Raw genomic sequence first — 17,528 nt, forward strand, 5'->3', positions numbered from 1 at the left:
ACTTTTTGAGGATTGCAGAATTAAGCTTAACAACAGGACATCAGAGAGATCAGCTTTCTGAACAAATAAATTTGGAGGTCATTGGCATATTACCTGATGCATTTTTAAATTAAGCATATGATTTTATGATAGGTGCTATTATCCTTCTACTTTTTCTTTTCTTAAAAAGAGCATTCTCTCTTTCTGATAACCCACCACTTCCCAAAAGGATGACCCATCTTGACCTCATATGTAGTGTTTGGTTATGCAAATCTCTGGCCCTTTGAAATTTGTGTTCTGTGGCAGCACCTAGTTAGGTAGAGTGATGTCTTAGAACCTTTCCTTGTGGATGTAGTGGGGTTAAAGAGAGCCTGTTGGGCCTGGTTACAGAGGACACTCTTTCTGGACTCTGGCAGATTTTTCATTTTAGGGATTTCAAGCATACTCTCAAACTGCTGCTGTTCCCATGTTATTTACAGTGAAAGAACTCTAGCTCATTTGTAATTCAGGGACTACTCAGGTTGCATTAAGTCTGTAGAAAGGACCTGAAAGTGATTGTGTCCTGTGGTATAATTTCACTTTGAAATCCCTTCCCATTTGAGCTCTTGAGAAAGGAAGTCTGTAAGTAGAGAATCTCCAATGGACATGAAAAACAAACTTATTTTCAGCAAATGAGTAAAGTCCATTGAGTCTTAGCTCAAATGGGTGTTCAGTATAAATTAGTGCTTTATGGAGACAGAGTGATCTTGGATTGTAAATCTAATGTAATTTTTAACTGGCTACATTTTTGAGTCTTTCTGGTTGGTGAGGCTTTTGGAGTCTTCCCATCTGTTTTCCCTAGCTGGTGGTCAAAAATAGAAGGAATGCACATTCATCTAGAAACAGTATCAAGTCATGGAGGGTCTGAGAACAAAGAGGGTGTCAGAACGTAAATGTCCCTCTTTACTTCACAGAAAATGATTATCTGATCAGTTAAGGGACTGGTGCTAATCTTGGTTCTCTCCACAGCTGTAGGACTGGCTAGATCCATAGATAAGTTCTGTGTAAATGACAATTTGAGGATCTATTGGGGGCTTAGAGAACTTGGCTCATAACCTATTCCAGTTAGTGGAGTCAAAGACCAATAAATATTACACAGAGTTTATAGTTCTTTTACACATTTCTCTGCAAGGTGGAGATGCTTAGCGTAACTGGAACGAGTGTAATAATGGACTCACAGTCTAAAGCTTGTCTGTTCCTTCTTAGGGTATTTATCTGAGAAGCTCAGACCTGCAAGGTACTTTAGTTTGGGCTACCATAACAAAAGAGCATAAACTGGGTAGCTTATAAACAACAGAAATTTATTTCTCACAGCATTGGAGGCTGGAAAGCCCCAAATCAGGGCAGATTTGGTGTTTGGCAAGGGGCTGCTTTCTGACACTTAGTGCCTTCTTGCTACCTCTTCACATGGTAGAAGAGTTAGGGGTTTCTCTGGGGCCTATTTTAAAGGGTATTAATCCCATTCATGGGGCAAAGCTTAATCACTTCCTGAAAGGCTCCACCTCCTAATACCATCACCTTAGGGGTTAGGATTCCAATATATGAATTTGGGAGACCACAAACATTCAGACCATAGCACAAGGTATCAAAAGGGAAACTGGCATGATTTTAGATGGAGTGTCTAATAATTACCTTTTGAATCTATACTTTGGGAGCTTACCCGTTTACAAATTTCATAACCTATGTTTTGGGTCTAACTAGACAGTATCATATCCATAGAAGAAATATCTTTTAGTGTTCTTTATTAGGTTTAGTGAATTATTAATTTCTATCTCATTTTGACATGCAAAATTTTTCAGTTATAAAGATCACAGGTCAAGAATTTCAGCATCCATTATACAGTAAATTTGTAATTATGAATTTAAAACTATTATAACATTAGCGAGTTCTGTGCATTCACTGTCTTAATAAGGCACAGATATATGCTCATATTTTTAACATGTCAAAACTGTAGTATTGTTCACTGTCATTTTATTTGAATTATTTTCTATCTACTTAAAATGTTGAAGGTACTGACATATGTTCATATATTCTCTTTAAAATTCAGAATCCACAGATTTGAACAGTTTTATGAATTGGCTGGATTATACAAAATCAAGAACCTCACATTAAATCCAGTTCTTACTGCTTTGTTAAAAACTACTTTTGCAGTTCTACTTGTCGATGACATATTTAAATAAGAAATTTAAACCAGTGAGGAATAAGAAAGTTCAAATGAGGTTGCTTTGGCCCGCTGTGTGTTTAAAGGAGTATTGCTTTGGCTGTCTACGTCTTCCCATTTGTACCTAGCTGAAGCTGGTATGAAATGTATATTTTAAAAATGAAGCTAGACGCGGTGGCTCACGTCTCTAATCCCAGCACTTTGGAAGGCCGAGGTGAGCGGATCACCTGAGGTCAGGAGTTCCAGACCAGCCTGGTCAATATGGTGAAACCCCCTCTCCACTAAAAATACAAATATTAGCCAGGCACCGTGGTGCACACCTGTAATCTCAGCTGCTCATCCTCAGGAGGCTGAGGCAGGAGAATTGCTTGAACCTGGAAGGTGGAGGTTGCAGTGAGCTGACATAGCGCCACTGCACTCCAGCCTGAGCAACAGAGTGAGATTCTGTCTCAATAAATACATAAATAAGAAAAAGGAGCCTGTACAATTTTAATTTCCTTCACCTTATATATCAAGTAAGACTCGTAGGTTTTAAAAGCTGGTATATTATATTTTCTTGCCCACAAATGGAGACAATAGAAACACTTGAAGAAATGTGATAAATTTGACAATACTTTAGATTCTCTTAGCAAAAATTGGTAAACTTCAAAAAGGATGTATATGTTAAGACTGTAGGTATAAACGTATGTTTTTCATGCTAAAAAAGCCTGGAACGTCAAGTGATTTTTACTTAAGTTTGCAGATAAGGTCACTGTTTCTGAATTTGAGAATTTTCAGAGGTATTTCCTATGAAAAACTTTGTACACATTCTTTCCCCTTCTTTTCTTCCTTTTCCTTTCTTCCTCCCTCTTCTCCTCTCTGCCTTTCTTTCTTCCTTATTTCCATTTGATGTTATTCACCTACAGTCTCATTCTCCCCTGATTGTCTCTTCTCTGCTCTCTCTCAGTCTTCTTGGGGTTCCCTTTTCAAATCATTCTTCCTCTTTTCAGATCATTCTCTCCCCTCCTGGGCTTCATCTCTCCACCTTGATCAGTCTCTGAAATCTTCTTGCCTGTTCATGACCTTCTGCTCCAGACATCTGCTGTATGGTGCTACTTAATTTGGAGTTGACTGTGGAATGATGCCTCAGGTGGACAAAATGACTCTTCTGGGCCTCGGAGGTAGAATCTGGAGAGCCTGTTCTGTTACAGGGCACGGAAGGATGGAGACGGGAGCACAGGCCCAGGAGCAGCAGCCTGGCAGCCAGCGATGAGGAGCTGCTTTGTCATAACTTAGAGGGAACTTTCAGGCTCCCCAAATGTGCGACCCTTTAGTTTTCTTAATCAGAATACAAGAATGCTTCCCGGAATCTCTTTTTCTAGCACCATAGTTTTGCTAGTTCCTTACTGATGGCTTTTTTATTAAAGGAATATTTTACTATCTGTCATGTTAGTATTAGTGAAAGATTATAATTCTGTATATTAATGCTTTATCTTTGTCAAAACTACCTTCTCTTTCCTTTCAAAGGAGCAAGTACTTTAGTTGTGGGTTTGCCCTCTCTGTTGATGGGACAAAATACTCTTAATGCCTCAGTAAACTACCTGTCATCTGTGTAGGTCTCTAAGCCCAGGTTTTTCATTCTCTTCTCAAGATTTTTTGGGTCTGAACCCCATTTGGGTGGAGATGCCACTGGCATGGAAAGTCTTGCTGGTGACCTCACCTGCAGAGATTGTGGGCATGACACCTGTATATCTATCTGCCGGGCTTTGGGTCATGCAGGAAATCCTGTGAAATTCCTCGTCAGGGTTAACCAAAGGGAGCAGCTCTGAAGGGTTACATTCTTCTGGCCAGTCTCCTCCCTTATTAAAATGTGTAAAGAATCCTTTTTAACCATGAATTCTTGCTGACAGGCTGACCCAGGGTCAGGATGGTGGGTAAAGCTAAGAACATTCCAAGACATATGTGGACTAAAAAAACACATGAAAACTGGTACAGACTTGGTATTAGAAGGGGTCTTAGTGATGCTAGCCCAACCCTTAAAATGGGGTGCCTTTCATATAAAGTAGGGGGTCCCTAACCAATAATGTTGACTAATAGCATTAGCCCTGGAATTGGACCGGCATCGATGCAGATCCTGGCCTTGTTACCTATTAGCTACGTGCTCTTGGATCCTAAGCCTCAGTTGTTACCCCCATCTGTGAAATGGGGAAAAGAACAGTATCTAGAGTTTGTATGAGGCTTTCTAGAGTTTGTATGAGGATTCAATGGGAAAAAGGGTGTAAAATGCTTAGTATATTTTTGGTACACTATAAATATTTAGTAAGTAATTGCTGATTAATTAATAATAATTTGATGAATTCAACATTTTGTATAGTTTATCTTAATTCATTTTTGAAGGGCGTAGAGTTATGCCTTGAATAATAAGGAAACTTTTAAAGTATTGATAAATGAGTCAACTCTACTTTGCTTTTTCTCCTAGGTGAAAAGAAATGGATTATCTCAGACAGTAAGCCAAGAGGAAAGAAAGAGACAAGAGGTATGTTTCTATCGAGCAGCTGCTTTAGAGCTCTGGAGTGTGCGTGTCAGTCTCCGCTCGTTTGTGTTTTCACTTTTTGTGTGCACTTGTTCAGTGTTGTCCTTTGAAAATTGTATTTGTTTAACACAAGCAGTAAGCGATCATTTTAAAGTAAAGCTACACATAAGCCCCCAGAAAAGAAAAAAATTTTAAATATCTCAATATCACTCAACATCATTTGATTTTAAACAACAAAGTCCCTAGTTCAGGTATTTAAACTGAGAGAAATATGATAAAGAATGAAACCAACGTTGGATCCTAGAACTGAAAAAGGATGTTTATGGAAAAACTGATGGTCACATTAGTCTATAGACAAATGGAGCCTATTTATGTAAGATACCCTAGGTTAGGGAAAGCTGGATGAAGCATACAGGGGGCTCTGAACACTCTTTGCAAGTTTTCTATAAATTTAAAATTTTACCAAAATAAAAAGTTTATTTAGTAAAAACAAGTTAATAATGGAGTTTTACAACTTGAAGTTTAAATCAATGCAATTTGAGAAAACTGCATATTGTAATAATATTGTGAAGCTCTCAAAGTGTTTTCCTCTTGCTTCATGCATATTAGTGTGTGTGCGTGTGTGTATGTCAATGCATATGCATGCATATAAATTGATTCCACAAAGGACACAAGGATGTCCCTTTTTTTTTTTGGTTGACATGAAGAATAAAGCAAAATTTAAGGGTGCAGTATAGTGCCATTTTTCCAAGTTTTAAAAAAGTAGTAATATAGAACTTTGATGTACCTATCCACTGAGAATTAACAAATGTATAACAATTGTAATTTTTCTCCTTTTTTAAAAAGAACATAAAACTGATAGTGTAGAAGGCCTGCATTCTCTTCCTTAGTCCCATTTCTTTCCTTTCCTCCCCAGAGACAACAACTGGTACGTATACTTCCAGCCTGTGTTTTAAAATTATGTATAACCTACACACACATATTTTTTTGTGCATGTGTGTGAAAATATATAGGTATGATATTATTCTGTGCATATTTTTTGATTATTTGTTTTTTACACTCAACATTATTTTTGAGATTACTCATGTTAACGCATATGAATCTAGATCATTCATTTCAATCATCATATAGTATTCTCTTCTATGAACATCACCTTTAAAGATTTTTTATCTATTTTTCCAATGCTGGACAGTAGATGGGACTTTTTCCTTCACTGTTAACATTGTGACGTAAAAACGTTTCCCTCTCCTTGTGGCTAAATTTAAAAGCTCCTCCAAGGTATTAATCCCATTTGAACACTTCTGTTCTTTTAAACCTTATATATTTAAACCTTGCCTATTTCTATCATATTCTGAAAATATTTATTCAGACTTTCTATTCCTATTTAGCTATTTCTACCTGCTATATATAACAGGTCTAACCTAATTTGCTTTTAAAAAGTTGATAGTATTATTGCAGTATATTTTAGCAATTATTTTATTAAATGTATTATAATAAACTACCAATTATTTACCTTTTCCTGTGATCTGTTATAAATAGTTCATTATGTCTTTTTGCCCAGTTTGGATATTTGGATTAGATTACACACTCTCTCCTTGATGTAATCAGAAGTAAAGACTGAGCAGAGTGAGAGAAAAGAAGGAATGAAATAAATGACTTCAGACAGCTGTCTCCTGTCACAATTCATTATACACTGAACATCTGTCTGTCCACCAAACTTGAAACATACCTCAAAATTTATTTCAAGGAATCAAGACAAAAGCCAAATGAATGAGACTTTATAACCCTAAATGTTTTCCTTTGGAGATAACAAAGGTTTTATTAATTAGTTTATGCCCTTCAAAAACAAATTAAAATAAATTATGTAAAATGTTGAATTCAGCAGTATTAATTTTTGGTTCTCAAAACCCTCAACACTTAATCACATTAATAAATTAGCATAGTTCAGCATTGAAGAAGTGAAAAATGTCTTTGCTGTTGCAAATATTTTAAGTCATTCCAAGGCATCATATACATCAACACCTGAAATCCATTATTTATGGTCCAGAAGGTAATTTTTTCTTTAATTTACTTTGTGTATAGTTTTTGGGGGTTATTGTATTGATTGAAAAAATTACACAACATACAGGTTAAATGAGACTCTTAACATTTTTTAACTCTTTACTCTTCAGGTAGTTAAATCACTTAATTTCATGAAACACAGCTGAGGCTAGATTAACACATTTAAGTAAGACCCAAGTCCCTAAACCTTACAGAAGTTAAAACTGGAGGTGAACACTGAGATTAGCACTTCTAACCTGATTTCTAAAATATGGAGCACCCATCAGCACCTGCTTGTGCCTTTCCTGCTCCCACCCAGCACAGTACTCTCTGCTCTTTGGGGCAAGGACTTGAAGGGGTGGAGCCCTGGAGATCAGGGTGATGAAGGCAGCATTACCAGGGAGCTTTCCAGGAAGGCTGTGAATCTTAGGCCTGCATTTTCCCTATGTCCCTTTTTAGAGGATCTGAATTTGATTTTATTAAGGCTCTAGATGAATTCCTTACACAGGGCGTTGGAGTCTTATCCACATATGTGGGTTGGTATTTCATCGTTAGTACTTATCAGGAAAACCACTGTGTGCCTGCCTCTGAGAGTCTCTGCAGAGAGTCCTTTGCTCCTTCTTGAGACACTGATGAGAGTGGAGAGTGTGACTTGTTGAACAGATGGAATTACTTTCAATTGTATGAGTTTATATAAAAGAATTCCTGTGGCTGATAAGAACCTTTTGAGGGTAGACACAGTCCTACCAGAATATTTGCTGTTATTGACTGAAATTAGATTAAGCATAGAGAGAGGAAGAGCATGACACACAAGAGGGAAGGGAAGGAAGGTGTGAGAAATTTTCTCTGAGTCTCAAGGGAGGACCATAAATCCTCACTTTCCCTAAAGCAGCATGCTTTGAAAGCAGGACTGGAGGAGATGACCCCAAAGGTTAATGAATGTCACACTGAGATTTTATGACATGCTCGAGCTTCCTTCTGTAGATTCTACCCCTTGGCAAAGGCATGACCTCAGGATATGATGTCAAGTCATCCACATGCTTTCATTTTTTTCATATTTACAGATAGTGATTATTTTTTAAGATTTGGGTAAATGTGTATTATGTAAAGAGAGTAGTTTGGTGATGTTGTTTCTTTAATGCTTCTCTTTTTGTACTTTCCAAGATATTATGCTTGAAAAGTGGAATATCTTGTTATTCTTATAGCAAAATTATGACAGCTATATTTAGTTCTTTAATTAAAATAATTAATAATACAATTATTTGTCCTTCTTACCAGGCTATCTTTGAAGTCATATCCTCTGAACATTCATATCTGCTCAGCTTGGAGATCTTGATACGAATGTTTAAAAATTCTAAAGAACTGAGTGATACAATGACTAAAACCGAGAGGCACCATCTTTTCTCCAATATTACAGACGTCTGTGAGGCAAGCAAAAAGTAAGTGGGCTGCACTCTGCCTTTCGTTGTGCCAAGAAGTTGCATACTAATAGACACTTTGTTATCTCTACAGGAAGGCATTTCAGGTCATAAAGTCTCATTTAATTGGCTTTTGTCTTGATTCCTTGAAATAAATTTTAGATATGTTTCAAGTTTGGTGGATAGACAGATGCTCAGTGTGTAATGAATTGTGACAGCAGACAGCTGTCCGAAGTCACTTTATTCCTTCTCTTTCCCCACTTCACTTGCTCTTTATTTCTGATTGCATCAAGGAGAGGGCCTTGGTTTGGTACTAGTCTGTGATATTCATCCATTTCAGTAAAGAAAGAGTAAGCCTCAGGCTTGAGTCTTCTATAGGCAGTATCTGGCTACAATTTAATAATATATATTTTCATTATATTTAAGATTTTTTGCTTTACTTTTCGTCATGAAAAGTAGATAAAATCATATAATAAACTTTTATTCATTCAAAACTTATATTTAGCAGTTGTTAGAATTTTCCATATTTACTTATCTATGATTTTTGCTTAAATTTTTCCAACTATATACATAGGATGTTTTACTTATAAATGCTTCACTATTCAGCTCTTATGAATAAGTTTATTTTCTTACATAACTACACCGTTGTGGTCATACTTATGATGATGCTTTTATGATTTTATTCTATTTAATTTTTGTGTTTGTAAGTAATAGATTCACATGTTTTAAAATTCCAAAAATACAAAAGATCCTATAGTAAAATGTCATTCATATACTGTTCCCTGGCCACCTGAAACACAACCACAGTCAACATTTGCTATCTTGTATATCTTTTTAGTAATACTTTATGATTATGTAAGAAAAAATATGTGTGTACATATATTCTTTTCTTGTTTTTACTTAAATCTTACCATACTGTAAACACTACTCTGCCCCTTACTTTTTTCTTTTTTTACCTCTATCCTGGAGATTATAGCATGTCTGCACATTAAAAAACTTTCCTCATTCATTTTTATGTTTTTTTCCTTGGAATTATTTGTTGAAGAAATCAGGTCATTTGTTCTGTAGAATTTCCCACGAAGCACATAATGTATGGGTGGTAATCAGTACCAGATCCATTAATTCATTAAGGATTGCAAAACAGTGTTACTCTAATTTATCGTTCTTTATTCATTTATTAGCCGAAATATTTCTATAAAGGGAAAGGTACATCCATCTGTTCATATACTCAAGTGGTAAAGTTCACCTTATTCTATTTATTAATGCTCAAATTGTTTCATCTTTGATCTTAATATTTTTTGATTATTTTCTTGCTATATGACATTTTAAGATGTTAAAAGATTATGTTTTACAATTCCTGCTCCAGGCCTGGAATCAGCCATTTTCCCAAAGAGCTCTGGTGTCTTTTGAGATGAAGTGGTATTTTAAAACTTCAGTGAGTACCAGGGGTGCTCATTGCTAAGTGGTTTTAGGCTGTTTCAGTAGATAGCCAGAAAAAAAAATCCAAGCTTTTCTCTGTAAAACTAGATATATTCAAAGCCCATAGACAGTCCAAATTTATCAAAGTGTACATATTAATAGGTACTTTTAAATATATCAATTATACCTCAATTAAGCTTAAAACATGAAAAAGGAAGTCTAATTTCTATTTCCGACCCCTCTATCCTATTCCCTTCCCGTATAGATACTCTTAAATAAGTTGTTTTTCTTTGTTTTTTATAATAAACATATGCATATGTTTGTGTATATGTATTCCCCTCCCTTTGTTAGATAAATGAACGCATATTCTACTTATTTTTCTCAACCTCTTTATTCACGTAACAACATACATTAGAGGTTACTCCATAGTAGTTTATAGAGATGTTTTACTCCTTTCTCCAGCAAGTGACTGTGCAGTAATTTATTCATCCAGCCCCCTATCTATATGAGCATTATGATTATTTTCAGTCTTACTGTTACAGAGAGTCTTTCTTTGTGCTTACACCCTGCTATATTTTAGCCATTCCATCTTTGAGATTTTCTAGAAATAAGATTGCTAGATCAAAGGGTAAATGCGTATACTATTTTGTAAGATACTGCCAAATTCTTCTTCAAAGAAATTGTACCGTTTTGCAGTACCACCAAGAATAGATGAACGCTTGCTTCCCCAAAGTCTTTCTAGCAGAATATATCAACAAACCTTTAGATTTTTGTCAATCTGATAGGTAAGAAGGATTATCTGAGCATAGTTTTAGTTAGCATTTCTCTTATAAGCTTTTCCATATGAATAAGAGCCATCTGGAACATAGTATGTGTCAGGAAAATACTATTAAACTAATAATATTCCTCTATGATATTGAAACGATTTAAAATTTGAGATAAGCACTAACATTACATCAACAAAAGTGAAGGAAGGAAAGAGGTTTTCTAATGCTCGCTGAAACAGAAGAATATTTTCTTTGACTAGATCAGCAGTGTTAACATGTAAGTTTGGCTTAGCTAATCAAAGAGAATTATCTGCTTGATAAGGGGAAGGAAAAAGTATTAGCATTTTTTTTTTCTGCTCTGAGAAAGATAGAAGCTGTTAGAGGCATCTTATCTGAAAAAGTTAATACAAGTAGAAATGATGAACGTAACTGAGTTTATCAAGTACCAAAATATTAGAATCCAGGGTATTCCCTGAAGCTTGAAGGACGTGTATGTTCATTTATTTAGTTATTATTTTAGTTATCTTTTATGGAATACTTATCATTCATACCAAGCATTATGTTATAGCCTTTTCAGTAGAGTATGTATGTACCCCTAAGTAGACTGCCCTCAATGAACAAAGTCTTAGGATAAATAACAAAAGTATTAATGTAGTTCATGGTTAGTAGACATGTAAAGATCATCACTCTAAGAGGTCAGGAAAACTGAAAGAAAATTCTAAAAGAACTGTAATAGTAATATGGGTTTAGTTTAGTAAACTATGTATACCTATGTAGTGTACAATTATATAACCAATAAAATGCTTGAAAGGAATATTTAATAATATGGACTTTTTTTCTAATACATTTAGATTTTTAAAGCAGATCTAAAGAGTGGGATTTCATATTGTTTTAGATTTTAATTATTTGAAAGGTAATTTATCAAAACATAAAGGGTAATTATCTTTAATGAATTATGAGCTATTTTAATTTCTGTCTTTGTACTTTTCTGAAGTTTCAGCTTCTACAATAAACATAATGTAGTTAGAAAAGGAAACACAAGGAAAGGAGAAACAAGCAGTAAGAAATGTGAGCCCGAAATAATGCAGGGGAAGTCACTGGATATGGCTGACAAATTCATAATTGGCTAACCTTGAAATAAGTCATTTTATTTAAAGTATAGACTAAAATTTTACTTTAATTTCAATCATTCACAAAATTTAAATCATTTAAGATTTTATTAAAAATTTTTATTTCTGTCATAGCTTGTAGTAAGGGGCTATTTTGAACATTTTTATCTTTTTTATTTAAAAAAGAAAACTGAAATACTTTTCAGCCTCCATTAAAAGAAAAACAAAGAAATATCTGTATTCTTTACATTTTTATTTTGTTTTCACTTCTAATGCAATACTTTAATATGGATATCTGCCTTTGTGATAATTTGATCTCTGTTATATTTCAACTAGGAATGTTCAGCTTTTACATGATAACCTTATGTCTATATCATAATAACTAACATTACAAAAGTGTTTTTGATTTCGTTTGAAACACTTATTTCAGATACAGCCCTTTTGAAATTCAAAGTACTCAGAAGATTTGCAAAGGCCATTTCTTGATGTAAGACTTGCTTGTTGAACTTCAAGAGTGACACCTAAGTGTTGACAACTACTTATGTATTACTCATGAAAGAGTTTACAGTCCCAAGAAAATGTGAAAGAAAATCTTGAATAAAATAAATGATCAGTGTCTGAATTAGATATTACAGAGTAAGAATGGTATTGTTAAGTATGTCATAACCAGGGCTCTCTTCATTGTTTTACTTTCACCTAATGAAAAATTATAGCTATAGGTGATGACATATTCAATATAGGTTGTGATCAGAACATCCTTGACATCCAAATTAACAGTGTGGTGTCTAGTCCCCTTCATTATGACTTAGGTTGTTGACTGCCAATAAATAACACTAAGATTTATGTAAGTTGACACTGTTTGAAAACAGCAGGGACAACAATCATTTTGACTGTGTGTGTGTGTGCGTGTGTGTGTATGTATCAGTAGTATGTCTCTGCAAAATTCTTTTCTTCTTTTAAAAAATTTTCATTTCAGTTAACACTTAGGGCCTCCTATTCTACAAGGCTCCTAAATTCCAAAGCATTTCAACTGGCGGCATCTGCCCAGGGGCTGTTGGTTCTTGGGACCCATGGCGGTTGGTGAACACCCTCCAATGTATTTGTAGAGGCGTTTTAGGGCACTTTCCTTGAAATGGAAAAGTTTGGGTGGTATTTACCCTCTAAAGATACTTGGGAATGCATTTTTGGTTGCCTCAGTAGACATGGAGGGCTGTTGACATTAGTAGGTGTGGGCCAGGGTGCCAGGCATCCTACACTTAGTAGGGCAGTCCCAGATAAGCATGAATTGTTCCACCCAAATGCCACTAAAGCCTTTTTTGAGATGCATGGATGGAGTAAAAAGAAGACAAATGTCAGAACTTTGACAAAGAAACATTTAAGGAGCCTGTGGGTTGGGACAGAAATGAAGTAAATAGGATAAGAGGAACTGCACAGTGTGCATGGATCTTTTTGATGTTCTTTGGCTATAAAGGGTTTGCCTCTCTTATTAACACCTTCCTGTTACTCTCTGTCGGTGCCATGGCCTAACAATTGTTTGTTGTCTAACCCTCCTTAAAAGGAGTGTGTGGGAAGTTAGAATCCTACTGATTGTTTTTACCCTGCCTAAGAAGGGTGATACACTTTCCTTTTGCATGGAATGATTAAAGCTAAATTCTTTAAATTTAGGTAGTGCCTAGATGGCTTTGGGTCAATGTCAGGGAAAAAGCCTTTGACTTCCAACTCTATTTCTTTCTGCTTTAACTGTACCAACTTCTTCCCTCTGACTCAAATTCATGAGCTCTTCCTGGTTTCATGGTTTCCCTGTCTTTTAAGGACCTCAGCTATCTTAAAAGCCTGATCATCTCATGAAAAATGGAGTATTAGATATCATCTTTCAATTAGAAATGAATAGGCTTAATTCGTAACTAAACGTCACACATAGTATATACTTTGCTTATTTTCATATTTCCTTTGATTTCTTTTTTGGGTTCTTCCCCCACAAACCTATGGTTACTTAGGATAATTTATAGATAATTGCTGTGTTAATAGAAAAAGACCTATAAATATGATTAACTTACATTAATTTGCAACAGAATATGATCTAATACCTATTGTTTGTAAATTTAAGATACATCCCTATTAAAAGACTGATACTATTAGGAAAGAAAATTATCTTTTGTAGAAGACTGAATGTTAATCCTTTTCCCCTATTTAGAAACTCTTAAGGTCTAAGTAAGGTCTTTTGTGTTAAAAAGTTTTCTGCAAAATGAAAATTAGGTGAGTCTTTGCTTTGATGTCTCATAAAAAGATGTGTTTTTACTCTCAATTCTGAATTTTCATTCTAAATATCTAGGTTATGTTAACAGTCTTTCATTTAATTTTTTTCAATAGAATGTGCTGTTATTAATACCCTATAAAAATATGCTACTGAAGACCTTTGCAAGGTACTTGTTTCTCTTTTTCCAATTACAAAGTTAAAACATTGGTATTCTTTGGAAAACCATTTAAAGCTAAAACTATGCTTGTCTTCGGTTTCTGCAGAGTAAAGTAAAAATATCCATCAATATGCTTTTGTGTCCTGAGGAACTGAATTTGTTCCCAACATATAATGAGCAGTGAATGCCAAATTCTCTGGTTTCTGCTTTGTGTAGCAGAGTAAATTACAATAATAGTAAACATACAAAATAGTACTTACCCCGCACTTGCTTCTCCAAAAGTTTTTTCCCTAATTTTAATCAAACTGTATTAAAATTGAAATGCCATATGACATTAAAAACTACTTTACATGCACATGCTTTAATATTATTTTATGAAATGAGTTCATATTACCAGAAAATGACAATTTATGTAAATAATAGTATAGCATATTTACCTTATGAAATGTGTTTCTATTTGGTAATTAAAATTCTAAACTTTAATGCATAAGCAAATAACAGTAAACCTTCAAAAGTCTTTTATAGTATGAATATTAAAATTTCAACCTCCCTAATTCTTAAAGCTAAATTTTGAAGGAAAAACACATGAAATTTAACTAGGCCAGAGAATATGGAACATATTAAGTTGTAGAACCTGTTTAATTTTTGCCCTGAAGTAATGGCTGTTGCTGTTTGTTTTAGCAAATGTTATTTTCTTATTCCATATATACTCAATATAAACTTACCACAGAGTCTTTGGTAAATAAAGCCATTACCTTATTTTCCTGACTATAACAGAGAAACTTTATTCTTTCTAAAATCAATTTCTTCAACTGACAGTTGAAAGGCAGTGACATTCAGAAGCTACTCTTTATGACACTTTTTGACTTTTTCTCTGAGATGAATGACAAAGAAGTTCATTTGAAATTCACCCAAAGTATTTTCACAGTACTTCAGAGTAAGTCTATGTGAGTATTCTAGTCTATGTTGTTCAGCTCTTATCAACAACCAGTGTCTACAGTAATAGTAAAAGAAATAGGTAGTTGTTTAGGTATTATTTCAATAAAGAAAGAAATACTAGTGATGTTTTAATAGATGCAGTCCTTTTGGGTAAGGCTGCAGAAAAGCAGTGTGGGATCTGAAGTCTTTGTACAATTGAACAGGAGGCCAATTAAAGATGACTGATTAGAGACATGCGCCGTATTCATTCTCTTCTAAAATCCCGGTACTCCAGCCTGGGCAACAGAGCGAGACTCCGTCTCAAAAAAAAAAAAAAAAAAATGATGGAAAGGTCAACATGCAAGGAAAAAGAAAACAAGAATAGAGACAATAGCTACTGTATTTTGGAGTCTGAAATATTTTGGAGCCAGAAAAACCTGAGATGGTTGCCCAGTAATTCAGGAAAGTTTAAATCTAGACTGGTAGTGAGGAAAACCAAGAATCAACCAGACTTAAATCCCAGAACCTCTGAAAGGTGGTGCATTGTTTGATTGATTAGTTCTTCCTTCACAAATCTGTGGTTACTTGGAATAATTTATAGATAATTGCTGTATTAATGGAAAAAGACCTATGAATGTGATTAACTTACATTAATTTGGTCTAGGACTAAGTTAAAGGTAATTCCTAGGTGCAGGAATAGATGATGAAGTTGGGTAAAGGTGTGACTAAAACTGCAAGTTTCATGCAAATCTGTTTGAGAAGTAGTCAGACCCTAGATCCTCTCTTTGGCTGTACGCAGCAAGATGATGACCCTCTTTACCCCAGCAGCAGGGCAGCGTTGGTGAACACTGGGCCAGGAGACCCAGGACCACATAAGAAGGGGACTGTTGTACAGGAAACAAAGGTATAGTGGCAGTTGGCTCCCACAGCCTTCTGCCCTACTTTCCTTTTGGAATGCTGGTAGCCAGGTGTGTGTGTGTGTGTGTGTGTGTGTGTGTGTGTGTGTGTACACTTTGCTCCCTTTTTGTCAAATAGTGATTGGCATAGTATAGTTTAAGTAACATTTTACCATTTTTGTCAGTGAATTTATGTTCAAATAGATTATTATTAATAGCATTATTAAGTTTTGCAGGAAACAATAAGTTGAGGATTACAGCAGAAATATGAAAAGCCTCAAGCCTTAAGAAATATCCATTTTAGTATCATGTTAGGCAAGTCCTTGTTGACGTTAAATCTTAGTTTCTCTATTTAATAAGGATGATAGTATACTTAACCTATAAGGTTGTTTTGAGGATTAAATGATACACATAAAATGCTTAGCGTAACACTAGGCAAGTTCTTTAGCAGCAGTTATTTTGTTGATGTTATTACAATCATTTTTATCATCTGTGTCTGGTATTCTGAAATGTCTCTGGATTTTGTATTTGTTGACTTTTGAATGTATATGCCTCTGCCAGCATTGGTCTAGGATTAAGTTAAAGAACAGGTCTTGTTTTATGCGCATCTAGTGCAATGGTTTGCGTGAGTTTATTTTTAAAGATAGTTGTTGCACAATATTACATTTTAGCAATCATCTTTATTTTGACATTGAGTGAATCGAAGTAAATAGATTCTTCCATAATTATACAGAATTAAGTGTGACCTAGATTAGGACTAAAACCTGAGCTATTTCTTCCAACCAGCCTGGTGTTTTCTTTGTGAGTGGTAGATTCCTTGGATCAGTGCTTCAGAGCAGGCCCTGGCATGCTTCAGCTGCCAATTAGACCATTCTCCTGGTCACTTTTTGCAGGCATTTGAACCCATTATGTTCTTTTTGCATTGCCTTTACAAGTTCTAAGTCTGTGGATTCTGAGTTGTCACATGGAGATTTAAACTTGGATAATGAGCCTGGTTGGGACAGACTAAAGTGTTACCAACTTAGTCATTAGCTGTTATCAATCTTAAACTAGGGTAGAAATTTATGGGAAAAGAAACAATGACTAGGGTTTGGTTGCGGTGTTTCATCTGCATTGCATTTATAGCTGTGGATTTTGAACCATTACATGGATTTTGACTCTGCCAGTTGTGAGTAAAATAAGCAGGACCACACAGTTTTTCTGGCTGATGGAAAAGATTTTAATTTAAACTTTGTGTTCTAGCCAAGTTAAAGCTAGCACTTGATTTAAGTAGAAGGGAGATGGTTGATGAATTAAGTTTCAAAAGCAGACTTTTTAAAGCCTTCTAATTGCTTCTCATAGGATATTGCCTCTGATTGCTATGCATTAATTATTAGCATCTGGGCATCAATTCTGTGTTTCTCCAAACACTTTTCTTATTTCATCTGATTTAATCCTTAATAGCATGCTGTGAAGTATGCCAAATCCTTGAGTAATGTTGTTTTGCTATAACGTTGATGGGGGGGAAAAAATGGATTCCCAGCCAGGGCCATCGCATGTGTGGGGTTTGCATGTTCTCCTGGTGTCTGCGTGGGTTTTCTCCAGGTACTCAGGTTTCCTTCCACCTCCCGAAGATGTGCACATTAGGTGGACTGGCGTGTCTGTGGTCCCAGTCTCAATGAATGTGGGTGTGTGAGAGTGCACTGTGATGGAAGGGGTGTCCTGTCCAGGCTTGGCTCTTACCTCGCCCCCTGAGCTGCCGAGATAGGCTCTGGCCAGGTGTGACCCTGAACTGGAATAAGATGCTTGGGAAAGGAATGAATGAATGAGTGCAAATGATTATGAAATACAAATTTGTATAATATATGATAATCATA

General features: G+C 35.3%; 1 protein-coding gene across 3 annotated transcripts in view; it reads left to right on the forward strand.

Moving 5' to 3' along the window:
- The window catches only part of ARHGEF26 (Rho guanine nucleotide exchange factor (GEF) 26), a 145,312-nt gene that overhangs the window by 25,174 nt on the left and 102,610 nt on the right, over positions 1-17,528 (forward strand). For all 3 annotated transcript variants that reach the window (XM_011967877.1, XM_011967875.1, XM_011967878.1), the window contains exons 5-6: positions 4,638-4,694; positions 8,010-8,170. In XM_011967877.1, the coding sequence (XP_011823267.1) occupies positions 4,638-4,694; positions 8,010-8,170 (218 nt within the window). The remainder of the gene's footprint in view (positions 1-4,637; positions 4,695-8,009; positions 8,171-17,528) is intronic.

The sequence above is a fragment of the Mandrillus leucophaeus genome, unplaced genomic scaffold (genome assembly GCF_000951045.1).
Source record: "Mandrillus leucophaeus isolate KB7577 unplaced genomic scaffold, Mleu.le_1.0 Scaffold814, whole genome shotgun sequence".
In the NCBI taxonomy this organism is placed as follows: Eukaryota; Metazoa; Chordata; class Mammalia; order Primates; family Cercopithecidae; genus Mandrillus; species Mandrillus leucophaeus.